The sequence below is a fragment of the Carettochelys insculpta genome, chromosome 6, assembly GCF_033958435.1.
Source record: "Carettochelys insculpta isolate YL-2023 chromosome 6, ASM3395843v1, whole genome shotgun sequence".
Lineage (NCBI taxonomy): Eukaryota > Metazoa > Chordata > Testudines > Carettochelyidae > Carettochelys > Carettochelys insculpta.
Window position 1 is genome coordinate 82,891,767 of NC_134142.1, and position 26,545 is coordinate 82,918,311.

Below are 26,545 nucleotides of genomic sequence, written 5' to 3' on the forward strand. Positions count from 1 at the left end.
CAGTTTTGCTTAGTCCAATGTTTAACATTTCGAGCTCTGTATGCTCCACTATTTCCCTTGGGAAGACTATTCCATGGGTTGACAGATCGTATTGTTAGGAAACTTTTCTTGATTTAGGGCAAAATGTAGCTCGTATTTCTCATGTATAGTTCCATTAAGCTAATTGGATAACATGCATAAGTAAAGCGTGCAAGATAACACCTACAGAGGCTATAGGTTCTTTTGCTCATTTCATCCTACCAGTTGTTCAGAAGGGGAGAATTAAGACATACTTTTCAACAACAACTGACCTACTTACTGTACTGTTCCAGCCAATGGAACAAGAGAGAATCAATAATTAAGTGTTTTTAACTGACCCTATTCAAATTGTAAATTCCTTTTGGAAAGTATTTTTGTTTTCACTAGATTAATACCTAGTTAGTGTGACTCTTTCAGAGACAAGTAGTTGATTCTTCAGAAACTTTCCTTCATTCATTGGAAACAATATGACTTCCTTTCATAATATGTTGTTCTGGCAGCAAGTTTCTTTCATACACAATTAATTTGAATGTTACACAGATAAAAACATTAAGCAAGAAACATTTTCTTACCATAAAGATACAATTCAGCCTGGAACTAAAAAAATTGTTGAAAACAAAGCATTGTTAAGAGAAAGAATGAGCTTGACGTGACAGATGTACCTTCACATTGCTTACTGCATTACTGGAAGGTGCTCAGATACTAAGGTAATGGTGGAGACATAAGGACCAGCATAGAAGAGAAGACAGGGAAAAATGGGTCAGAGGAATTTAAAATAATGTCAGTAAGTGATAAGGCAGTTTTGAGTTTCTGCTGAATTAGGTGATGCTCTGTTATGCAGGGCTCTGTGGTCCCTCTCTCTAAGGCAGTGAGAAGAGCAGAAATAGCGTCAAAGATCACAGAAGTGGGGAATACATCCACTGCCACATGATACCTCTAGGCCTTCAGTCACAATTCTGTGTAGATGTGCCGACCGACTGGCAGACCTGACAAACAGCTGTTCTGTTTGGGATGTTTTTTTCTCATAAGATGGTTGATATCTTGGATGAAACGAATGCTGCACCTAGCAATACTAGGTCTGTCTCTTCACCTTCCACCTCATGATGGGATGGGGTTAATTCACAGACAAAGAGACCATAGGACCTTTTAGTAATAGGGTTGTCAAGGGAGAAAATGAAACTGGTGCACTTCAAAAGTGGGTAGGTCTTCTCCCTGTGGATCCATGGGACTTAGAGGTTGCATTTATTTCCTCCCACCTCAGAGAGAGTTTGTGCAATACAATCCAATGTTCATGCCATACCTTGGTTGTATTATCTGTATGGTGTTTTTATGACATCAGGGGAAAAATCTGGCCTACAGTGATTACATGCATGCAGAATAAAGGACACTACTCATATCCCTCAGGGAGCTGAGACATATTTTAATTAGGACTATATGAGCAAGACATTATCACAGTCCAGTAACTAGAGCCAGAGACACATTAGATGCCTGAGAAATAGGAACATGCTGATTTAAATGCATGGTCTTTCTCCAAATAAATCATACAGCATGCTAAAATAAGGGTAGTTCAGTCTCTTGCTTTAAGTCCTAAACTGATACCCTCATGGATACCTACTGTATAGCTCTACAAAACTGGTCAGGTTATTCTAGTAGAGGTGTTTGGTGTTTTTCTGAAATACCAGCAGGATACCAAACCTGAAGGACAGTTTCTCTCAGCTGGTCTGGCAAATCTTACTCTTTTTATTCTCATTTGACTTAATCCACTGTAAACCAAAGGCGTACAGAGTGATGACAATTTGGGCCATAAGAAAAAAGTAACACTTCTGGGACTATTTGCTCACTAGTGGGTGAAATGATATCTATGCTATCCTTGTATTCAACATGGATGTGTACATAATGCCTATCACCATGGTGATTTCTTTTGATACTAAGCACATGGTGTTATTCATAACAAACACAGTCATTTATAAGTGCTTTGCCACAGCCAAGAATAACTGAAGCTTTGAAATATCCAATACATGCTTGATGAGCTATTCTCACAAGACATTGCAGACTGAGTAGTGAGTGACACAGGCAGACATGATCAACAGATATTCTGATGGAACATAATGTACTCAGTGCCTTGACCTGCAAGTTTGTAATAAAATAAGTGTTGTGAGCATAACTGTTAAATAAACAGATTGCTAAGAATGGCCATACTGGGTCTGACCAGTGGCCCATTGAGTGCAGTATGCCAGTGCCGCTTAAGAAGGAGTGAGCGGAACAGGGCAGTTATTAAAGGTTGCACCCCCTGTCATCCCTTCCCAGCTTCAGGCAGGCACAGGCTTAAGGAGCATGGATTGCATCGCTGTTCGTGTTGGCTAACAGCTGCTGATAGGCCTATCTTCCATAAAATCATTATTTGAAGTCACTTGTAGTTTTAGCCTTTGTGAGATTCCCCTGGCAGAGAGTTCTGCAGAGCCACTATGCACTGTGTGAAGAAACGCTTCCTTTTGTTTGTTTTAAACCTAGATTTGACTATTAATTTCACAGGGTGTCACCTGGTTCTTAGGTTATACTAAGGAGATAAATAATGTTCCCTTATTGATTTTCTCCATGCAGTTCTGATTTCGTAGACTTGCATCACATACTTCCTCTCTCTTTCCTTAGATGAACAGTCCCCATAATCTCTCCTCACATGGAAGCTGTTCATTATTCCTAATCATTTATGGTTCCCTTTTACTCTTTCTACTTTTAATGTCTTTTTCCAGATGGGTGGACAGCACTGTACTCAAGGTGTGGGAACAACATGGTTTGATGCAGTGCCATCAAATTATTTACTTATCAACCATTTTTCTAATAGATCCTAACTTTTTTTTACCTGTATTGACTGCTGCCACCAATTGAGCAGATGTTTTCCTAGAATTATCCATAATGATGCCACGATCTCTTTCTTGCATATTTGCTGCTAATTTAGATTCCATCATTTGGTAAGTTTAGTTGGGATTATGTTTTCTAAAGTGAATTCTGTTGAATTTGTAAACACTGGCTACGTCTACACGTGAAGCCAACATCGAAATAGGCTATTTCGATGAATAACGTCTACACATCCTCCAGGGCTGGCAACGTCGATGTTCAACTTTGACGTTGCGCGGCACCACATCGAAATAGGCGCTGCGAGGGTACGTCTACACGCCAAAGTAGCACACATCGAAATAAGGGTGCCAGGCACAGCTGCAGACAGGGTCACAGGGCGGACTCAACAGCAAGTCACTCCCTTAAAGGGCCCCTCCCAGACACAGTTGCACTAAACAACACAAGATACACAGAGCTGACAACTGGTTGTAGACCCTGTGCCTGCAGCATAGATCCCCAGCTGCCGCAGAAGCAGCCAGAAGCCCTGGGCTAAGGGCTGCTGCCCACGGTGACCATAGAGCCCCGCAGGGGCTGGAGAGAGAGCATCTCTCAACCCCCCAGCTGATGGCCGCCATGGAGGACCCAGCAATTTCGACGTTGCGGGATGCGGATCGTCTACACGGTCCCTACTTCGACGTTGAACGTCGAAGTAGGGCGCTATTCCGATCCCCTCATGAGGTTAGCGACTTCGACGTCTCGCCGCCTAACATCGAAGTTAACTTCGAAATAGCGCCCAACGCGTGTAGCCGCGACGGGCGCTATTTCGAAGTTGGTGCCGCTACTTCGAAGTAGCGTGCACGTGTAGACACAGCTACTGAGTGTCATCTGCCATTTTGTTGTCAGTCACCCGGTTGAATGAGATCCCTTTCAACTCTCTGCAGTCTCCTTTGGACTTGAGTAATTTTTTATTGTCCTCAGACTCAATTACTTCACTGTTTACTACTTGTTTCAGATCACTAAGGAATAGGTTGAATGATGCAGACATCCATACAGACCTTTTGAAGGGTCCCTGCAATTTACCTCTCTCCATTCTGAAAATGGATCATTTATTTCTACCTTTTGTTTCTTGTCTTTTAAGCAGTTACTGGTACATGAGATGGCATTTCCTCTTTTGCCATGGCTGCTTCCGAGCTTTTGATGAGGAATCTTTTGAAAGGCTTCTGAAAATCAAAAATACATTATATCCCCTGGATGCTCCTTGCCCACATAGGTGTTAACCTCCATATCAGAACATTCTAATAGATTGAGAATGCACAATTTCCTTTTACAAAACTGTATGAACTCCTCACTTTCACATCATTTTCACTGCTGCTACATCTACACTTTGGTTTTGTCGACAAAAGTTGAAGAGCATCTACACACTAAATGTGTTTTGTCAACAGAAATTGTTGACAAAAAAAAGCCATGCAGATACTCTGCAAGGCCCTTTTGTCCACAGAACAGATCAGAAAAAAGTCTCACAATCCACTTTCATGTGTAGATGCGATCTGTTGACTCCATGACACAGGTGAGGGTGCTTGCCCTGAAGTTCCTGCTCCTCTTAAGCATAGTGGAGATCTGAACCTGGGTGAGCGTTCTAGTCACTGGGCTGTTGGATAGATAGAGGCCATTGCTGCCTTGGACACCTACCGCCCCTTTGAAGAGAAGTCCAAGCCACACTCCTCTCCTTAGCATTCCCTGCTTGCTAGCTTAGGCAGCTCTAAACTTAGCATACGGGCTTTTATGCATTCCTTCTGCAGGTGCCTAACTCTCCTTGTGCATGAAACAGGGATCTTGGATGCCTTACTTGGGGGCTGTGGCTCCCAGTAGGTGGCTGGAAGCCTCACGTTAGGGACTGTGGTATTGAGCATAAATCCCCTTTGTGGCTATAGCCACTTGTTTCCAAATTCCTCTGCAGAGAAATGCTGCAGCTAGTTTACAGTGTTGTTGTCAGAGTCAAGGAACATCTTGTGCTATGGTTCTGAGTCATGCATTGGGTCAAAGGCTCCCATTTCTTGGCCCCATTTTCTAAGACGTATTTCTAAAAATAACTCTTATCATCATCTCCAGGGATCAACTCTTCATTCCATTTGTAAGATGATGGGAATCAAGGAATATTTTAATGGCGTGGTCAAAACTGCATTTCAAAATATCAGACTGCTCCCTCAGGGATTATGTAAAGCAAAATGAAATACACATTCAGTATAATAACAGAAGGGCTCTAATTTTTTTCATTGTTTGTACTTGGGGATTGAAGATACTTGTTGGCTGTTTTTCGTGATAAATGTCCTTTTTTTTGGTCATGCGAAATAAAAAAAGAATGGAAAAGTTATCCAATGGGACATCAAAAATGTTCTTTGACTCCACCTTGCATTTAGTCTCTTCAGTTAAGCAGAGTTGGAACCAGGGACGGACAATAAAAAGTGGCAGCCCACCAGCTATCCTTAAAAACCTCCAGTGACGAGGATTCCACAATGTCCCCTGGAAGCATGTTCCCCATTGGCTCCCCTTGGCATGAGAAGAGAAAGTAATAGGCTTAATCTGCAGCAAGGACTACTTTGCTTCGATATTAGGAAAAATTTTCTATCTTCGATGGACATGGACAACAGTTTAATCACCATCCTTTTTGTAACATGTGACAGGCACCCCGTCAGTTCCGGGGGGTCCTGTGCTTCTGGCTGGCTCCTTGGATGCCTCAGAGATTTACAGGGCCCCTTTGTTGCCCTGGGGCTTTCCAAAGGTAGGGGTCTCCCTTTACCAAGCCATTTTCATCACAGCCAGTCCTAACTGGAGTTGGCATAGAACCCTCTCCACCAGTCTCGAGCTGCCCTGGTTTGGCTCGAGTTGGGTACCCCTCCAGGGGAAGGGTGGGGAAGTCCAGTCCTGCCCACTGCCCTGGACTTTGGTCCAGGGATCCTAGGGAAGGAGGGAGCAGGCGGGGCTTTTGCCCTGCCCCATGGCCGTGAGCTTTCCCTGGGCCTCTTCACCCACCACTTCCCTCTGGTACCTTATGGCTGGTTTCACTTGGCTCCGGTCTGGTCTGGTCTGCCTTTCTCTCCAGCCTCCTTCTCTCTGGGTATCACTCTCCTCCCTGCAGGCTGGGGAAAGCCTTTTATAGGGAGCCTGGAGGCCTTAACTGGTTGCAGATGCTTGATTGCAACCTGTTGCTGGATGACTTCTGACGAGCCCCAGCTGCCTATCCAGCCTGCAGGCCTGCACCCTCTGTGAACTTAGGAGGGGAACAAAAAGGAGTTCATCCAGCACCCAAAATGTTCACCCTCTGTCAGGCACTTGTCAGCTACAGCCTCTGATCTGCCCGTTTTGTAGTTGTGTGTCTGACTTTTCCAGCCTAAATGAAGGACTCTGTTCTTGTCTTTCTTGATTTTTCATCCTGTTGGTTCCAAGTAGATTCTCTAATTTATCAACGCTGTTTTGAATTCTAAACCTGTCCTCTAAAGTGCTAACAATCTATCTAAGCTTGGTGTCATCTGCAAAATTTATAAATGTGGTCACCATTCCAGATGGACTAAATGACTTGCCCACTGTCAGGGATTTTTATCCCTAGGGCATTATCGTCCCCGTGTGTCAGGGGAAACAAGCCTCTGGCAGTGTAAAAAATCAATTCAAGTACATGGAAAAATCCAAAGTTACATAGGCTGCCATTTAGCAGCCCCCTGCAACGGTCACTCTGAGTCAGTTGGTTTCCCCGGTAACCTGAACTCATGAATTATTCATGGTTGCAGATTTGAAATGAAGTCTTCTGATTGGCCGAAGGTAAGCTTTTCTAGCACATTCGGCCAGGCAGAGGACCTGTTTGAAAACAGCTGTCTGGAATTTTCAATATGGTAATTAGGTAATGAATAATCATGAGCTTGGTCTATAAATTCAGGGCTGTCAGGCCACTCAGCGGCCCTTGGGGATGCAGGTGAGAACCCTGCTACTCAGTACAGGGGAGTGTGGCGGCGCAAGCCACGTCCGCTGGACCCTCAGGCCAGGCTCTCAGGAGCGAAGGAGCTGAAAAATCACCTTGGCGTTCGCAGCACCTGCTGCGGCGCAGACTGCAGCAGACAGGGGCTGGAGGGAACCAGCGAGCCAGAAGTGGTGCCAGCGCCCCAGCGCACCTCACCTCTCCCGAGCCGCACGCTTGCATCGAGGAGCAACAAGTGGGCTCCTCGGCGTACCTCTCGGGTGGCGAACTGGCCCGCGGCTCCGGCCGCGGGTACTGTGTACCTGGCAGGGAAACCAGGAGCCCACCAACACTGCATCATTGCCATTGCTCCTCCCGTCGTCGCGCCACCTGCGTCGCTCTCTAATTGGCTCACTTCACCGAATGAGACAACCTACCTGGAACGGACAAACACACCGGACTGGACATCACACTGGACAAGACATGTCACTGTATCTAATAGACCCGTGGCAAAGCCCCAGTCATTTCTGCTACTTTTGACATTCTACATACATTCAAGGAACACTTATAGCTGTGGGCACCGGGACCCCTGACAGGGGGGCGGAGGGTCGCAACCACCGCTGTGCCGTTGTTCTGGCAGGGGGAGGGCAGAGCCCAGGTGTCTGACCCCTTACGGCTGGGCCTAAAAGTCCAATCGGCCCATATTAGGGCACACTTGATTAAAAATATTACTTATAATTAGTTACCTTTTAGTTTAGAGATAGTAATTATATAGGATTACTAAAGTCATTAGTTAAATAGAATTAATAGAGTAAGGATCTTAACTCGTAGCGGTAAGGCATAAACTAAGCCACCTTGTTCCCTTTTTCCTCTCATTCCTCCCCCTCATATTTTATCCCGGTGCAGGTCACAAGATCCCAGGAAAAGCCTGGGGTTTAAGGAGGTTGGCTACGGGTAGGATTTCCGGCAGCCTCCACCGTCAGTCACTTGCACTGGGAGTAGCGCCTCGGCCCAGACTCCCTTTACCTTCCCTTTCTTCAATTCACTAATGAAACTCTTTTGCTTTGCGGTCAAATAAAGATAAACAAACAGGTGTTCCTTATGGAGTCTAGTATAATAACTATAATTGTAAGTTAAGTATAGTTAAGGTAGTAATTAATATGAGTAGGTTTATGTGCATGTTTTATTGTTGTTGTTGCATTTTTGCTTGTTGCCTTTTTTGTTAATAGATCAGCTGTTAGTTAAACCTTGTTGGTCTGTACCTGAGCCTCGATTCCTGTGCTGGTCACTGCCAGCTAGGGGAATAGTGGGGACCTTAGGTGCACTTGCATTGTTCCCTATCAACAACTGCACTCTTCTCCTGCTCGGGTGGGTGGTTGGGCGCCCCCCGGGAACCGTGGGTCCTAGTGCCCAGCTCACCTGCACTGTTTCGGCCCCCAAGTGGGGAGAAACCACCGGTTGTGCAGCACCCACAATCATCCAGGAAGCCAGAAGCAGAGCAAGGAATTTACCTGTTGTTTCCCAAGTCCAGCCTAGTGCCCTATCTGTCACTACATACTCCTTTTTACCCTAAAGATAGTTCATTTTAATAGCAAACAAAAGTGTTTCCTCCATATATCTTGAAAGATAAATATGACTCATTAAAGATCCAAGACTCTGTAGTAAACCATTGGATGACAGTCCAAATCAAGTTACTATAGAGAAATGTCAAGAAATCGTGCCCACTTACAGTTGATTCCAACTTGGATAATAATGACTGAGTCCTTTTGGAAGTCTTTCAGGAAACCTATTCTCACACATAGTTGGGACTTTGTTTTATACAAATGGTAAGTATAAAATTGCTAATCATATAGATATATGTCACAAGCGTTTCAGGGCATCTAAGTTTTCTTGTGCAGGATTCATTCTGTCTTCCTTTGTACACAAAATAAGAGCAAATGCAGGAAATGTTATTAGTGTTCTTATGGTACGTGACTTCATGTTGGTTTAAAACCAACTAGAAATCACACTTTCAGCATTCTGTCTTCCCTTTAGGGTACTACAGCCACCTCAGCACTAATCTGATGATCGTTCCAAACTGCAGCATAACAATGGAGCAATGCTTCCTTAGAAGATATTTAAAATCAATCCCCCCCACCCCACTGCACCAAAATCCCTCTGTTTTTTCCATCCATGCAAGGAATAAATTTTATCATGTGCACCGAGGCATGTGCAGATATGCATCATCGGTAGAAACACATGTTATTGGCTCTGGGTGCGATGGCTGCTCTCTTAATCTCTCCTGGGTGGCCATCCAAGCATCCATCTTACAGGGAACACTGCTTCTGAAGAACAATTGGCAGTTTACTGTACTCCATTCACTTTGGTGGGCCTCACATTTCCCTTAAGAGAATGTTTTGGAATTGCTGTAAGTTGAAACTAAGTCATGTCTGAAAACAAAAGCAAACAAACAAAAGTCCCCTAACAAACAATGTAACTTCGTTTCCTTTTAATTAAGATCTGCTGCATCTCATCTGAGTTGCAATTTCTTGACTATAATAGAATATTAGACTGCAATTGCCAAATGCTTGACAGTATTATTTGTTCCCTTTTCTCAGTTGTCATGTTACTACATGTAAAGAATAAACACGATTGGTCTAGGTAGAGGTTGTGAAAACGTGTTTTGTTCATCTGGAGGTTGGCGGCCTTATTTATAAACCCTGCAGTTGGATTTTGGTTCCATTAAAAAGTTTTTAAAAAAATATATTTAGACAAACAGATTTTGTTATTTAAGTGCCATTTAAAGAAACTAATTTGCACTGTTTATTGAAAAAGAGTCTGAGTAGAGTGTGAAATTGTTTGGATTGCTAGGTTTCAGAGAGTGTTAGTTTGTGTTATCACAAACAATGAATCTGGTGGCACCTTAAAGACTAAAAATTTCATTCTGGCATAAGCTATGGTGAGTTGGAACTCACTTCGTCAGCTGCCTCAAGTGAAAGAATTGATGGTAGGAATACAAATATGGGAGTCTCTGTATACTTTCCATCTCTTCTTTCTCTTCATTCATCTGACAGGTGAGATGCAATTTATCAAAGCATATGCCAGAATAAAATTTTTAAAGTGTCATCAGACTCCTTGTTGTTTATGGGCTGATGCAGCTAGTCCTCCTAATCATTGAGTTTAAGTGTGAGCTACATTTTAATCAAAGCTCATCTGCAAGCATTATGGCTGAACTGGGAGTAAGACTGAAATCAAGTCATTAAATTCTGTCTTGATTTACCCATTATGTTCAGTTTGAGGGGAAACATTTCCTCCCTTATTTTTAGTCATGGTAATTGTCACCAGGGTACACAAGCTGGAGAGCTCTTGATTTAATAGAGAGGACAGACTATGTATTTTTCATGAGGGGTCTGAGTCTTCGGAATTTGCTCCTGATCTGAGCCTACTGATGGTTAGGGTCTGCACAAAACTTCCAGAGAGGAAGGGCATAGCTAAGGGCTGATGAGGAAGGATGAGGGAGTCCACATGGCTGGGGGGTGGTGGTGATCATTTTTTTCCTCTTCCCTGTTGGGTGAGGAATGGTAGTTTTTGCATGTTTTCTTTAATTGATGTGAATTTCCTAAGATGTCTGAGAGAGGGCTAAACTATTGCATAGGCTTGTTTTAAGTCGACACTGAAGTAAATAAAACAATAATAAATAAAGATACAGCTATTGAGCAATAAAAATAAAGAGAAGATTTTACCAAGTGGAAAATATTGGTTACTATGCATATTTAAAGGTGGCCTGGATTTGTACACCCTCAGTTTTGGGGATAGTTTGTCTCTGAAGCTTGATCGAGAGAGAAAATGTCGTGTTGCCTCAATATAAATTCATGGCATGTCTACATCTTGAATAGTTCATACAGATGTAGTTGTCACACCTCAGAAAGATATACTGGAATAGGAAAAGATAAAGAAAAGGGTAGCAAAATTTTTAGGAGTATGGGACAGCTGCCATATTAGGGGAGATTAATAAAACCAGAATTTTTCAGCTTGGGAAAAGAAACCAAGATGACCAAGCTGGAGATATGATAAAGGTTTATAAAATCCTGATTGGTGTGGCAAGAGCAAATAGGGAAGGATGATTTACTCCTCATAACACAGGGTCTAGGAGATCACCAAATGGAATTCATAGGCAGTGGGTTTACAACATGCAAAAGCAAGTATTTTGTCACATAGCCAACCTGTTGAACTTCGTGCCAGAGAGCACTGTAAAGGCCAAGACTATAACAGGGTTCAAAAACTAGCTAAATTAATGCAGGATAAGCCTTCAATGGCTGTCAGCCAGGTTGGGGAGGGATGGTGTCCTCAACCTTTGTTTGCCAGAGTCTAGAAATGGGCGACAGGGAATGGGTCACTTGATGGTTTCCTGTTCTTTTCATTCCCTCTGAAGCATTTGGCATTGCCTAACATTGGAAGACTTCACACTGGGCTGGATGGACCTTTGGTCTGTCTAATTATGGCTGTTCTTCTATTTGTACTTTATGATTGTCTCTCTAATGGGGCCAAAGCAAAATCCTGGTATTGTATACCGTGGAAGGTGAGTATGTCCATTTCTAGATCTTAATTTTGTAGCTTCAGCTCCTCTGATCCCTTGTGAAACCTGAATTCATTTCCATATTTGTCTTCAGACTGAAAACCTGTAACATCATGATCAGAATTAGCCCCAAACTTGCGAGAAAGATATCCAGCTGAATGTTTGAATCCATATTTTATCTCATACAAACGGTCACAATTACTCATACATCAAGTGTTATTCATACTCAGTTACTCATGTATCTACCCTCCTACAAACACAGGGATTAGCTGACCTGTCTGAAACGCATACACTGTGTGTGTTTTTACCATTCATATTAGCCATGAATAGTATGCCACTCTTTCTCAATACGCAACACGCACACACTCTTTTTACACAGATTCCTGCATCAAGGAGTCTAGTCTTCCTATCACTTGAAAGGAATATCTCTTCCTAAAGGCAATGGAAATTACTTTTATCCTGTGAAAGGTGAATAGGGCCTCAAGTTTTCACTTTGTAACAGGGGAGGCCACAACACACTGCATACAGCCTGGCATAGCTAAGCCTTAGAAAGCCATGAATATAGGAATTCCCACCATTCATCTGAAGGGCAGTCTGCATGTGTCAGCATAATCAGGGATTAGCTTTTGTCTACACAGAGTTAAGTTTTGAGAAGTGGAGAGCAAGCTAGGTATGTCCCAATGCCTCACTATGGTCCTTCTTATCCACCACCACTTCTAACAAGGGAGAAGGTGGAGGAAGGAGCATTATATAGTCAGTCTGGGTTTGTCAGCATATGGAGGCACCAAACAACCTACAACCCCTCCTAAATCATGATGCCACACTGCAGAAGGCCCTACGTGACAGGTCTGTCCTGTGCTGTAGACAACCTCCCAACCTTATGAGGATTCTCACTGGCAATCACAGGCCATACCACAATAATACTAATTCTGGAACTTCTCTTTGCAACAAGCCCTGTTGCCAGCTTTGTCCACATATCTATTCTGGAGACACCATCACTGGACCTAACCACGTTAATTACAGTATCACGGGCACATTCTCCTGTTCCTCAACTAACATCATATATGCCATCATGTGCCAACAATGCCCGCATACCATGGATATAGGACAGACTGCAAACACTCTTTGACAAAGAATGAATGGACATAGAACAGACATCAAAAATCTCCAAATACACAAATCCATCAGCCAGCACCTTAATGGAGTGGGCCATTCTGTTAAATACCTGAGCGTTTGTGTTCTACTGAAAAGGGAATTTACTCTTCTGATTTGCCAACCTTAATAACAATTTTGGACCGCTTTACTTTATATATTGAGTCTGTTCTGGTACGTCTATAGATCTGAAGAAGTGGATCTGTCCCACAAAGCTCATAACCTAATAAATTATTTGTTTAGTCTTTAAAGTGCTATGTGATTGCTTTTTTGTTTTGATAGAACACAGACTAACACGGCTATCCTCCTGTCACTATTCAAAAGACTCTAAAGTCTCTTTAAATAGTGCCCGCCAAAAGAAATGGTCATAGTCTTAATATTTGGAAATTGAGGACATTAAAGGTTCTGATATACTGGGGTAAGGTTTAAAAAAAAATCCTGTGGCATGTTCCTTTATGAAATGTTCTAGGAAATATGCCATGCCAGCCACTGGACTTTTGGCTCCAAAATATTGTTCTCCAGCAGTCAGAGGTTTGGTATTTGCTCAGTATTTGGTATTTGAACAGTAACAGGGAATTTGGAAATGGCAGAAATGTTTAATTATTTCTTTGTTTCAGTCTTCACTGAGAAATCTGAAGGAATACCTGACTTAGAGAATGCTAGTGAAAAAGGGGTAGGCTTAGACGTTGAAATAAGAAAAGAACAAATTAAAATTTACTTAGAAAAATGAGATGTCTGCAAATCACCAGGGCCTGATGAAATGCATCCTAGAATCCTCAAGGAGCTGATAGAAGAGGTATCTGAGCCTTTAGCAATCATTTTTGGTAAATCGTGGGAGACGGGAGAGATTCCAGAAGACTGGAAAAGGGCAAATATAGTACCCATTTATAAAAAGGGGAACAAGAATAACCCGGGAAACTACAGTCCAGTCAGCCTAACTTCTGTGCCAGGAAAAATAATGGAGCAGGTAATTAAAGAAATCATCTGCAAGCATTTGGAAGGTGGTAAGGTGCTAGGGAACAGCCAGCATGGCTTTGTTAAAAACAGATCATGTCAAACCCATCTAATAGCTTTCTTTGATAGAATAACAAGTCTTGTGGATAAGGGAGAAGCAGTGGATGTGGTACACCTAGACTTCAGTGAAGCATTTGACATGGTCTCACATAATATACTTATCAATAAACTATGCAAATACAACTTAGATGGGGCTACTATAAGGTGGGTGAACAACTGGCTGGATAACCGTACCCAGAGAGTAGTTATTAATGGTTTTCAATAGGGCTGGAAAAGTGTAACTAGTGGGGTTCCGCAGGCGTCTGTTTTAGGACCGGTTCTGTTCAATATCTTCATTAACGATTTAGATATTGACATAGAAAGTACACTTATTAAGTTTGCAGATGATACTAAGCTGGGAGGGGTTGCAACTTCTTTGGAGGATAGGGTCATAATTCAAAAGGATCTGGATAAACTGGAGAAATGGGCTGAGGTAAACAGGATGAAGTTTAATAAGGACAAATGCAAAGTGCTCCAGTTAGGAAGAAATAATCAGTGTCACACATACAGAATGGGAAAGGACTGCCTAGGAATGAGTACAGCAGAAAGGGATCTGGGGGTTATAGTGGACCACAAGCTAAATATGAGTCAACAGTGTGATGCTGTTGTGAAAAAGGCAAACATGATTCTAGGATGTATTAACAGGTGTGTTGTGAACAAGACACGAGAAGTCATTCTCCCGCTCTACTCTGCGCTGGTTAGGCCTCAGCTGGAGTATTGTGTCCAGTTCCGGGCACCGCAGTTCAGGAAAGATGTGGAGAAATTGGAGAGGGTCCAGAGGAGAGCAAAGAGAATGATCAAAGGTCTAGAGAACATGACCTATGAAGAAAGGCTGAAAGAATTGGGCTTGTTTAGTTTGGAAAAGAGAAGATTGAGGGGTGACATGATAGCAGTTTTCAGGTATTTAAAAGGGTGTCATAAGGCAGAGGGAGGGAACTTGTTCTTCCTTGCCTCTGAGGATAGAACAAGAGGCAATGGACTTAAATTGCAGCAGGGGAGGTTCAGGTTGGACATTAGGAAAAAGTTCCTAACTGTCAGGGTGATCAAACACTGGAACGAATTGCCAAGGGAGGTGATAGAATCTCCATCACTGGAGCTATTTAAGAAGAGGTTAGATAGATGGCTTTCAGGGATGGTCTAGAAAATGCTTGGTCCTGCCATTGGGGCAGGGGGCTGGACTCGATGGCCTCTCGAGGTCCCTTCCAGTCCTACACTTCTATGATTCTATGATTCTATGCTCGCCAAATGTGCCATTTGCACTGAGACTAATGAAGTTTGTGCAACAGTGAGCCTTGTTGGGGTTAAGGGCTACTGCCTGCCTTTGATGGATTATTCTAGAATCTGTTTTATGCCAGGAATTGTTCTTTTCAAGGCCTGTAAGTAAATGGGAGGCTTCAGACAGATTCCACACTTGCTGCTTTCTTAGTGCTTGTTTGTAACAAGGTTAAATTGGTGTATGGCTAGAAAGTGGAAACAAATTGTACAAGTGCTTAATCCTGCAAGGTGCTAGTTGTATGCACAGCTCTGTGTATGCTTCCAGCCTGTTAAGGGAAAGGGATTTGCGAAAGGGGGGTATGGCTCAATTAGCAATTCATTTTCCCATTTTGGAGCACAAAAGAAAGAGTATCAGTTGCAAATCCCGTAAATGTATATTTCAAATACTCTTCATTTCGCCCTTTAGTAATTAGCCAATAGCAACAAGCTCTTGCTCTTCAGAGACCATAAAACAAAATTTGGAGAAATGTGAAAGATGCCATGAGAGGTAAATGGTGTGACAGCTGCCTGTTTCAGGTGGTAGGCAGGATAAAAGCCAAGCCATCCTTTTCCCACAGACCTGTGAGTTCCATTCATCCTTCCAAGGAAAACAAGCAAAGTACAGGCTGCCTCAGGACTACAAATAGGCCATGTCTACACTACAGTAATCTGTTGACAGAAGTTACTGGAGGAAGATATCTTCCAACAAAGCTGTTGACAGATCGCAGTCACACACGAAAGCAGATTGCTCTGTCAATGTGCTCTGACAGAGGCCAGACTGCCTGCTCTCTCAAAAGAATGGCCAACCAGAAGCACAGTGGACAGGGCTGCCTGACGATCCATAAGGCCCCCCCTCAAGCATCCATACGGCTTTTTTGTCCAAAGATTCTGTCGAGAAAGGCGTTTTGCCTCACGGGGACGGACAGAAGACCATTGACAAAAGTGCCGAGTTCTGTCAACAGTATGTCGACAAAATACATTTTTTGTGTGGACGTTCTGTGAACTTTGTTCACAAAACTCCAGTTTTGTCAACAAATTCTGTAGTGTTGATGTAGCTATGGTGTTGTTCTTGACCAGCTGTTTCTGGACAACGCAATAAATGAACATTTTTACTGTGGAAAGAAACCTGAGTGCTCTGTTCATGTTTAACTTGATTTACTCTGATTACATTAGACAGGAATATGGCGCTTTTATTTCAGACTAAGGGTGACCATACATAGTGCTGATCAGGACCAGCAACTGAACTTTAAATTCATGTGCTGCCTGAGTCAAGTGTAGACAAGTCTTCGGATTCAGTTGGGCTGTATTCTCATTGCTTTTATTATGTTTCAACCTCAGCATTGTGGAACTGGAAATCCTATTGTCTGTGGTAAGAGCTCTGAAGATCTGCTGCAATTATTGCTCAGGTTTGACAGGTTTCAGCTCCGGTGGCATTTGAGGTGTGGCATATTCTTAAGTGAATCACATCACAGATATTACAGTTTCACTTATTAGCTCATCGTGTACATATTGCTGTAAGTCTTGAGTAATTCCCTGAAGTATGGTTTTTAATGTATTGCAAGGCTCTCCCACTATTGAATTGACCTAACTGGAAGGAAGATCTTCCTGATGATTTTTCCTTTCTGAATTTCATCTTCTAACCCTTCTACAAATTTCTCAAAAATTCCTCCACAGCCTTGGGGAAAGAAACAGAAAGTATTTTGCATTGCTTTGCACTTGGTAAATCCAAAATCCAGTACTGAATGCGCTGAAGCCATACCAACTCGAGCTGTGATCTTTTCTGGTCTTACAAACAAAGCAGAAAAAGGCCTGGTCTGCACATCAGTGTCTAGCGTCTCTGAGAAGCTGCAGGGAATTCAAGAAGATATTTGGGACTCAGAGTTTAATCCTTTAAATTGCTGTTCACTCTGTCCCAACTGTGCCAAGGTCTGTGGATTCAGGATAGATCTCATTGTCACTTGCAGATCCACCAGCCCCAGACAATTGACAATCATCCTTGAAATCTGAAGGATAACCAGTGACTCTAACCTCAACCCTGCAAGCCAGTTAAGCATGTGTTTGGACTATTCACTTACTTAAACACTCAGGCTATGTCTACACTTGAGGGCTTTGTCAACAAAACTGGCATTTTAGCAACTAAACCCAGGGAGCGTCCAGATTCCCAAGGCATTCTGTTGATAGTAAATTGACAGAATTCAGCACTTTTGTTGACAGTCACAGCCTGCTTCCCATGAGGCAGAACACCACTGTTGATAGAGATCTGTTGACAGAAAGCTGGTCTGGACATTCTGGGGGGGCCCTCTGTCGATGGACAGGCCTTCTGGGACATGGGGCAGCCCTGTCTGCTGTGCTTCTGGTTGGCCATTTTGTCGAGAGTGGCTGGACAGTCTGGCCACTCTCTGTTGACAGAGCAAATCACTCTTGCAATCCACTGGGCAAATTGGCAGTGATCTGTCAACAGAAATTTTGTCAGAAGATATCTTCTAACAAAAACTTCTGTCGACAAATCACTGTGATCTAGACGTAGTCTCAGGGACAGAATGTATAGCCCTTAGAAAGTGTTAGTCTTCATCCTTCATTCGCGTTCATTCAGTGGCTAGGCACATTGGTGAGGACAGTGTACTAATGGAGGAGAAGTCTTCAGTGAGAAGTCTAGGGCAGGATCATTAAAAGCCCCCTTCCATTTTTCACAGGTTAGGGGTGTTTGTTAATTTAGTCTTGGCCACGCTCCAACTCAGGTAGTTGCATTGAGACTACATAAAACTGAATCCTGTACTGACAATCGCAGATGTTTCTTTGCTTCTCCCCTTACTAAAGAGTTGTGTCAAGCATCTACTACATTCCATCTCAGATGTGGGTGTATTTCAGTGGTAGATGAGTTTTGCTTTATGCAGCCTGTGATCCTTTAGGATGAACAAACCTATATTATTATTTTTTAGGGGCACATGACACTGTAAAATAGATAAAGTGGGAAGGAACTATAGCACAATGGCCACTTAAAATACCTGACAGAAAGATTGGAATTCACAGGTTTGAACCCTTGATAATCTGGAATAGGCCCAGTATTATCATGTGTCTGTCTGCATGTTACATGCATTTGTACCAAGTCCATGGACTTCCTGAAAGGCTCTTTTCCCATCATCCCAACATCTTTAATTTCCTTCCACCCTGCTTCTTGCCTTATTGACAGCCATTGGGTTAAGACATGTCATGTGGTACTTGCTACTCAGAGGAGTTCATTCCTGCACTGCCACGCTTTCCATGTATTCTGTCAAGGCAGTTACAGAGTGTCACTGGACTCCTGCTAACAGAATTTGCTGCACTAGTTCCGTATTTTGAAGACACTTAGGCTAGTTCTGGGTATGCTGGCCGAGAAGGCCTGGAGGAACTACATAGCGCTTCACGCTGTAGCTAACTAGTGCCTCTTCTCTCAGAAAGGACCCTATGGCGAAGTGATGTAATCCTATCCTGGCTTAGAATCATAAAATCATAGGACTGGAAGGGACCTTGAAAAGTCACCTATTTCCAGTCCCCTGCTCTCATGGTAGGACTAAGTATTATCTAGGCCCTTCCTGACAAGTGTTTATCTACCCTGCTCTTAAAAATTCTTCTGTGAAGGAGATTCCAAAACCTGCCAAATCATTTATTTCAGTGTGCAACGACCCTGGCATTTAGGAATTTTGTTCCAGGAGTCTTTATTTAGAGCCTCCCCCCCCCACCATGCCCTCAGGGAGACTTTATATTCATACAGTAATTAAATAAAGCAATCAGGGTGGCAACACGGTTAAATAAAGCACTCTGTGAAGTGTGATATGTCAGCTTAATTTTTATACATATAAAGATCTTTATTCTAATATATCTTCCTCAAGGTAGGGAGAGGTTTTCTAAAAGATAATGACTTCAGGCACATTGGACAGCAGATAAGAGAGATCCTTGAATATTCTTCTCAAACCCCTTTGTATTTTACAGAGATCATTGAAGTTGCTTTCACGCAGTACTTTTTGGAGAAGTTGATGACTCAGACCTGGATCACTTCTTGTACATTTATCATGGATTGGCTGCAGCTCTAATTTCCTGAGGAGTTGTTAATAATACTAGATTTGACATGTTCAAAGAGCTGTACAATCTTGAACTGTTTAATCCTCCCAGCACGTAAGTGGAATAGTCATAATAGGTAAGTGGCATTATTAGAGTTGAACAAATAGTAGTAACTTATTAATCATCATATTCCATATAAGCAGACTGTAAATTCTTCAGACTTTCATTTTTCATTGTAAATTTCTTATCAAATATTTATCCCCATGCTAATAGCTCACAAGTAGTTGGTTTCAGGGAAAAGAGACCTCCTTAGGTCTCTTGCAGCCCTAGGATTCTATGACATACAAAAGTACACCACACCCAGAAAGCCACTGTTCCCATGCTGTATTGTCTAACTTTCTAGGTCACATGATACTGTTTCTGTTCTGCGATTGGATGACTTACGTATTTACATAACTAACAAACAAAGGGCTTTTTTTCTTTTCTTTTCTCTTTTTTTTATAACTGAATAAAAAAAAGAGAAATTCATTTGATGGCTGTTAGAGCAGAGTTCTCTTTCTGTGAATAAATCTGATGATGATGTTTGTAAACCCAAATGTCCATCAAAAGCAAGCCTAAAGGTTGCATCCACAATTCACTAGCAATGCATTTTCAAACTGAAATTAATATTCATAGGAAATGTTTTAATTCTTTATTGTGCTATAATTATCATCCTGGATTACAGATGGGGAACTGAGATTGACTGTCCAAGGCCATACAGAAAGTTGGTGCCAAAGCAGAGACAGAAACCCAAGGATTCCTGGCTTATATTTCTGTCTTCAATCCATCGTAGTTCTCTGGAACTTGCCCTCCCAATTAACAGATAAAATTGTTGCTAAAAGTTAAAAAGTTATTGCTGTGCTAGGGAAGCAAAAAAAAGATGCCACAGTTATGATAAAACTTAACCTTGAGCCTCTAGAAAAGGACATCTACCATGACGGTACATTGAAAGTGAAAGTGGTACAGTGTGTGGCTGAACCCTTCCCCACCATGATGGTACAACGAGATGTATTTTGAGTCTTTTCTTCTCTCTCTCTGAAGCCTCTGGCACTGGCTATTGTTTAAGGCAGGAACTCGGACTAGAGATATCACCAAAGTGTTCTTCCTCTCCCCCAACCTATTTGTCTGTCTCCAAAACTATGTGCAAAGCTGTGGAAATTCCCTATCCTTGCATGATCACATCTCCCTTGTTTTCCTGTCCACTCAGCCTAATTTAAGAAAGTGCTGCCTTTTGAGATATCCACAGTTGTGCATTTTTGCCTGTCTATACTGTGAGGAAAACTTCATTCATCTACCACATTTATTTTCTCCCAACAATTTTTGTATCAAATGAGTTCAGGTTACAAATTAAAAGATGATTTTTTTCACTGCCATCGCTGTAAACTCAAACTAGGCTATGGGAACCAAGTTAGGTTCTTGCCATTTTGTACATTGTCTCCACTAGTAATGGGTTGGTAGGTGAAACTGGACCTCCAGCAACTTCTCTGCAGGCTCACTGCCTTTCAGCTGGGCTTTTGAGACACCTGTGCAGTCCCATGGCCCTCTGAGTTTTCACAGCTGTAAACGATTAGTGCTTAGTATACAATCTTTCATTGTTCCACCAGACGGAATAGAAACCAGCTCACCCAACCCTAGCTGTATTAACTCTGCAGGGCTAACAGGAATAAAAATCAGGAAAACCTTATAATCACTACAGTCAGCAGATCTGGCTCTGAAAATGCAAATGGGGCTGTTCTGATGAGGAAGAGGCAGCTCGGTGCTGTGGTGTCTGGCTATATGGATTAGGATGTAGAAGAGCTGGTGACTGCTGGATCTCCACAAACAAATGACCTCATTTCCTTGTACCTCAATTGCTCTATCTGTAAACCAAGGGTAGTGATACTGATGTCCTTTGTAAAGCGCTTTGAGATCTCCTGAGAAACAGAGCTATATAAAAGTAGGGATTATTGTTATTCTCCAAGGAGAACCAGACTTAAAGCAAGAAGACTGGCAAATTTCCTTGTATGACCTTACTTGGTCAAATATAACTGTTCCAAGCCTGTAGTCTCTGACTTTGTTTCTCCTGTATGCTGTCCATCAAAGGTAATGCACACGCCTTCACCTTTCTTCCCTGTGCCAGCAGGGAACCAGCTATTACCTTAGTCACTGAAACCAAACACATGCCTATTATGGTCTCTAAAAATATCCTGCTTTTTGTTCATTTTCAGTCTGCGCCGGGATCACGTACTGATGGTTAGATACAAGTTGCCAGCCAACCTGCTATTGTGCTTGTTTAGACAGAGATTATGTATGGTTTACTGGGTTGTTTGTTCATGGAAAGGAAAGACCTGAAAATTCCTTACTGCACACTGCTGCTTAGTACACAACTTAAGCATAGCTGTATGGATAACAGGGGCAGTACACATCCAGCTGTGCTGCTGTGCAAACAGTAACTGTCACAGAGATAAATCCAACATGATTCTGGCTTCTGCTTTTTTTAAGTAGTAACATATGTTGTGTTTATCACTGGCTGTGGCTCTGACCAGGCTGTGCCGTCTCTCCTCCCTACACAGACAGAGCAAAATGTTCATGCAACAGGTGAACAACATATAATTCATGTGACCTCCACCACGTGTCCCCAAACCTGGAACCTATATGCACATATGGCCTGATTTAAATTCTATTAAAATCAATGGAAAGACTCCCTTTAGCTTGCAAGGGCTTTGGATCAGGCACATATGGCACAGCTGACTAAGCAAACATCTAACTGCGTGTGCAATAAGAGTTTTCACATGCAAATGCAGAGTTTTACCCATCTAGCTGGAGTGTGTGTATTTGTCTAGCTAATCTGTTGTTCTGGGGCTCTGTAGGTTTAGCCCAAACACTCAAATACACAGAGTGTGTCTATACTACACGGAAGATCAACATGGTCTGGGTGGCTCTTCCAGGGTTTGATTTTGTATGCCTGGCAGAGATGCATGAAATCGAACTATCTGGGGTCGGCAGTCAACCCCTGTACTCCTCAATATTGTGGGAGTAAGGGATCTCAATGGGAGAGTATTGCTTGTCGACTGCCCTCTGTGAAGATGGCAAGGTAAGTCAATAGTGGCTAAGTCGATTCAAGCTACACAATTGCCGTAGCTAGAAGTGTGTATTGAGAATCGACTTACCTGCCTAGTAGACCTGGCCACAGTGTGCAAAAGAGGATGACTTAGACTGAGAGCAGAGGGGTCTGGGAGAGGGGAAAGGGTATAATATAGGGAGAAGAGACAAGGAGAGATAGGTGGGTGAGGGCTTCAGAGACCATGGATGAGGAGAGAGGGAAGGACTGAGAGTAAAGAGCACAGGTGAAAGTAAGCTGGTGCACCTCATTGCAGCACTCTGACAAGAAGAAGCTGCACCACTGGGGCACTCAGCTGCAGCTGCTCCCAGCTGGGCTTCTGATCACCCTGAAACGATGTCCTTCCCCTTTCCACTGCTCTCACTTCTACACCCCCCAAGCCCCAGCCCCCAATGCCCTGCCATCACTCCTGAACCCCTCCACCCCAACCCTGACTCTTGCACCCCCCAAGGTTGTCCTGTTCTGAGACCCCCAGTGACCTGCCCTCAGTCTCCCCACGCTCCCAGCCCCCTGTGCTGGACTCCTGCACCCCCACACCCCCATGCTTTGAACCCCCACTGGCCTGAGTGCCTCCTCACACCAACCCTGCCTCCTGCACCCCCACACCCCAGGCCCCTTGCCCTGAGCCCCTCCGTACTCCATAACCATCTCCTCCACCCTCAGCCCCCTGCCCTGAGCCTTCCCACTCGTGTTAGCCCTCTGCCCTCAGCACCTCCACATTCCACACCCACTTCAATTTCTCACAGCTACTGTCCCATTGAAGCCTCCAACCCCCTGCCCTGAGCACCTGCCCCTCCCCCCTGCATGTGATATGACAGTACCTGTGAAAAAGGTGACTTACTTTCACCCCTGAAGAAGGGGTACAATAAGATACATGGAGAGAGAAACCCACGTGTGTATGTTCCACCTATGACTCATCTTAAAAGAGGGACCAAGGGACTCATGGTGTCTTATACCCGGAAACATACATTTTCAGGTTCTCATTACTCCATGTCAAGAAGGAGGCAGAGGGAATGATTCCAACCACCTACAGAGAGGATTTATTTCTCTCTGCTCCCCACCACTCCCCCCTACAAATTTTGGCTTGGTTAGTGATTAATGCATCCAATATGCCCCTTCTGCAGGCTAGCACACACATCTGGCTTGCGGCTATATCTCTTGTGTGCTCCATGCCGATCTCCCAGGCTGGACCCCTGTCTCAGACACGTGTAGTAAGTAGGTAGATGGTGAAGCGATTGCAAACAGGGATGGGAAATATGATTACTTCTGTGTGCACTGCTGCATGCTGCTTGGGCTGGCCAGTCATCCAGTGCTTTTGATTAAACATTAAGCTTAAGGAAGCTGGAGGAGGCACGTGCTCCAAAGCAGAAGGGCGTTTATAAAGTGGCCTTGACTATACATTTGAATATCTGAAGCAACTGCAGCTTTTTCTCTGTTTTGTTTCTGTTGTTGGGAAAGCAAAGGCAAAGCAGCAAGGCAGACTGAGAGCTGAGGAGCCTGAACATGAAGGTACCATTCTGAGCTGCTTCTATCTTTTAGAAGTAAATAACTGAGGGTCATTGTTTCATCTTCCTAATGCTGTGCAGGGTATGGGCAGTAAATTAAATTTGGGAACAAAATGTTGGCAGGAGTAGGATCAGGTGCCCAGCTTCCCAAGGGGGCCGGAATGCTTTGCCCTTGAGCCAAAGGAGCAGTTTGTCTGAGTCAGCACAGACTCTGTTATACTTCCCGCTCCCCGCCCCCCCACTCTCCTCGGTCAGCTCCCAGAGCCCAAAGAAAGGGGCACTCCAATGGGGTTTGCTACAATGAAACTTTTAGGACCATTTCCTCCACAAAATCCTGTTTCAGGATTAGCCTTGACAATTAAAGTTAGGCTGATACCCAGCAAACAAGATTTCAGAGTGGGAACACAGGAGCAAAATAGATTTAAAGAAATACCCCCCTGTGCTAATAATTAAGGGTAATAAAGTTGAACAAGAAACTGTCTTTCTCTGAATCGCAAGCTATGTTACTATGAACTAAAGTTTGGTTACAAATTGTATAACATAACCGCTAAAACATTATACTTTTTTTTCTACTTTATTTGGTGTATTCAGAGTCAGTGTGTGATATGTGGGTTGGTGTCTGGCAAATTATTTTTATCCCCCCAAAAATGTTAGCAAATATTTTTCTTTGACTATTTTTAGCTTTTGGAATGGAAAAAGTATGTTAAAACTGAAGGTTTGGGCTTTCAAAATTTCATTTTTCAAGAAAATCTCACTATTTTTTAATCAAAAAAGGAATTTTTGAGAGGTCTTCTAGCCTAGTCTCCTGCGCAAAAGGCAGGACTAAATATTATCAATAGTAAATGAAATCCATTGCCATCTCCTTGTTGTTAAAGACTGGTGTGTAATGGGTGTTGCGGTCTCTGCCCAGTAAGGAGGAAAGCAATGTCTACTTCACATAAGCCACTACTATAACAGACATTGTAGATGGGAAGATGAGGTATGGATAGACTCAGGAGAATGAACAGGACATGGAAGGGTGGTGGCAGCTTATACTTTCAATGCTCATGTTATACCTCCCCTCGCCTCATGTTATACCTCTCCAGATCTTTCCATCAGCACCTTTCAACAACATTAAAATAATATAAAACCCAGGACTGCAATGCATATACACACATACAGAAAACTGAAGGTATGAGACTTTCACTGAGTCTTCCGTTGAGTTTTGGGAATAAGATAAATAAGTTCTTCCCCTCGTACGCCATAAAAATAAGGAATCATTGGCTACAACCTAGTTCCCAGTCAGCATTTGATATCTCTGACACAAAACAATCCACCATTGTAACTGGTGCTATTTACCTCTCTTGTTGGTGATGTCTGCAGAGAAGCCATGGATTGAATGGGCCATGGGGACTGAGCTTTACCCTCCTACTTGCTGCAGAGATGGTCATCTCAGATCAAAACAGAAGCATGTTGGGAAAAGGTAAGGGTGAAGAAAAATCTAATCTCTCTTTGCTTCACCTGGACATCATACCCATGTACTGTCACTCTAGTACTTCTTTTTAATGAGTGCTAAATTCATTCAAAATGAAGGAGAGAAAATGGAAAGAGAAAAATATCATTTGGAAATGTTAAGAGAGTTGTAGATGCTCTGGTGGGTTTCTAACACTCAGCTATTTTATGTTCTGTCTCATAATAAAGTGGCTGAAAAACAGGCTGCAGGAGTGGATGCAGCTAACAGTCCGTCCCTTTCTCCACTAACTCACAAGAAGTTGTAGAAATTTTCCAACAAAGAAGCAGTAACATTACACCTATGTGTGAAAGAAATTTGGTGCCTCTCTAAAAACCCACTGCAGCTGCTTACTCAGAAGTAGTAGCTTTCCCCCACCCACCCTCTTGTTCCGTCTACTTTTGTTTCGAGATGGGTGTGACTTTTGAATCAGCTCCCCCTCCCTGTTATGTCACGGCTGCAATTTCTGAGAATCAGAATAAAAACTGCAGCAAACTTCAGAGCTCTTTGACTACTGGCTGAAGGAGCCTTTTTTTGATTTGTGCAAACCATCAAGGATTTCTTTAGTTTTGGCAAAGTAACTCTGAAGGAACAATGAACAAGTTCTTGTTGTGTGCAACTTTAGGATTGTGCTTGCTGCAGCTTTGTCTTGCAGAGACACGTAAGTAAAGTATGAATGAAAATGCTAACGTTTGTTAATAAGTTTATGCTTCAGAAAGCAGCAACCGGCAGCCTCGTTGTCACACTAGTTCGTTTCTGAGTCAAGTTTTACTGTCTGTAAATTCCTTTTCAGTAAAAATAGAACTTTTACTGACTTTCTTTTTTACATGCAAGAGAAAAAAAAGTATGTTAAGTACAGCTACAAAAATTGAGAACTTAACCATAGATCATCAAAGTAAAGTTTAAAATAAGAACTGTAGGCGACTGACCTTCAGCAGAACTGTTCTAACTGAAACTGTCGAAGCTGCTGTTATTTATATTGCTCTACCAAGTCTGTAAAACAGACATTTGAGTTGGTGGGTGGGAGGGAAGCAGCAACAATAGCTGAATTATTAGGTTCACATAAGTTGAACTAAAGGCTACTGAATACAAGGATGGGATGCAAAAACTAGGACAGTCCTACTGAGAAGAAACTTAATTGCTATGAACCGTGACTGATATCTGGAAGGGTTTTATGGCAGTGATGTGTTGTTCTGACCTATCTTTAAAGCTTTCTTTTGAGGTTAACTAGTCGAGTTTGGGAACAAAGGAGTTCGATAAAGACAGCCAATCAGATTTCGATACTTTTATTGTGTGCCTACCAGTAAAGGAGTACACAACTTATTTTCTGAAATGAAAACACTTCTTTTTAAAAATCTGAAAATCAGATCTCCTGGATGACAAGGTGACCTTAAAAACTGACATGGTGCAGACACACTAATGTTTAGAGGGAAATAGCTGTGCCTTTAACAGAGTCCTATTATAACAGAAATTGTTTTGAGTTGCTTTCAAAGGCAATGATTATCATTCCACCCTGGTTTTCAACTAACCAGTTTTTGGGATTGTAACAGAATACATTTGT

At 42.8% G+C, this 26,545-nt stretch overlaps 1 protein-coding gene across 9 annotated transcripts in view; it reads left to right on the plus strand.

The window, feature by feature from the left end:
• The first annotated feature begins 18,970 nt into the window (after nucleotides 1-18,970).
• The window catches only part of CD44 (CD44 molecule (IN blood group)), a 112,129-nt gene continuing 104,554 nt past the window's right edge, over nucleotides 18,971-26,545 (plus strand). For 2 of the 9 annotated variants that reach the window (XM_074997499.1, XM_074997496.1), the window contains exons 1-2: nucleotides 22,652-23,499; nucleotides 24,858-24,957. In XM_074997499.1, the coding sequence (XP_074853600.1) occupies nucleotides 23,494-23,499; nucleotides 24,858-24,957 (106 nt within the window). In that variant the 5' untranslated portion in view covers nucleotides 22,652-23,493. Of the gene's footprint in view, nucleotides 18,988-22,649; nucleotides 23,500-24,857; nucleotides 24,958-25,480; nucleotides 25,646-26,545 lie in introns of those variants that run through there. The other 7 variants (XM_074997494.1, XM_074997495.1, XM_074997497.1 and 4 more) reach the window with 5 other exon arrangements.